Source organism: Penaeus monodon, chromosome 21 (assembly GCF_015228065.2).
Source record: "Penaeus monodon isolate SGIC_2016 chromosome 21, NSTDA_Pmon_1, whole genome shotgun sequence".
Lineage (NCBI taxonomy): Eukaryota > Metazoa > Arthropoda > Malacostraca > Decapoda > Penaeidae > Penaeus > Penaeus monodon.
The window spans coordinates 24,704,279-24,704,741 of NC_051406.1; the positions used below are offsets into that span (position 1 = coordinate 24,704,279).

At 36.5% G+C, this 463-nt stretch overlaps 1 protein-coding gene across 10 annotated transcripts in view; it reads left to right on the top strand.

Annotated features, from left to right (window-relative positions):
• The window catches only part of LOC119586377 (endophilin-A-like), a 42,420-nt gene that overhangs the window by 38,273 nt on the left and 3,684 nt on the right, over positions 1 to 463 (top strand). For 8 of the 10 annotated variants that reach the window (XM_037935089.1, XM_037935094.1, XM_037935095.1 and 5 more), the window contains one exon: positions 89 to 457. In XM_037935089.1, coding sequence (XP_037791017.1) covers positions 89 to 208 — 120 coding nt within the window. In that variant the 3' untranslated portion in view covers positions 209 to 457. Of the gene's footprint in view, positions 1 to 88 lie in introns of all 10 variants that reach the window. The other 2 variants (XM_037935090.1, XM_037935093.1) reach the window with 1 other exon arrangement.

Here is a 463-nt window from a genome sequence, read left to right on the forward strand (position 1 = left end):
AAATCTTGTATATTGTAGAAAAAAAATTCCAACACTTTTTGTAAACATAAATTACATAGAATTAACAATTTTTTCATTCTACCCACAGGAGGGTGACACTATCACTCTTACCCAGCGAATTGATGAGAATTGGTTTGAAGGAACTCTCAATGGAAAGAGTGGGCTATTCCCTGTCAGTTATGTTAATGTGGTAGTCCCTCTTCCCTAAACTGCTAGCAATGGTTGCTAAGCATAGAAGTCTGCCTAGATCCTTTGGTACATAAAATAATGAGGTTGGAAACTTATGACAGGTTATTGTTAAGAGATGTACTGACTCATTACCTTCTAGTAGGTGTAATGGATAGGCTGTACTTCTCTGCAAGCAGTTGAAGTAAACTTACACTCCATTTAGGCAATAAGATAAGCATGGAAACACGTAGGTGAAGAGAATGAATACTCCTAGCTACAAGAAAGTATTTAGGAA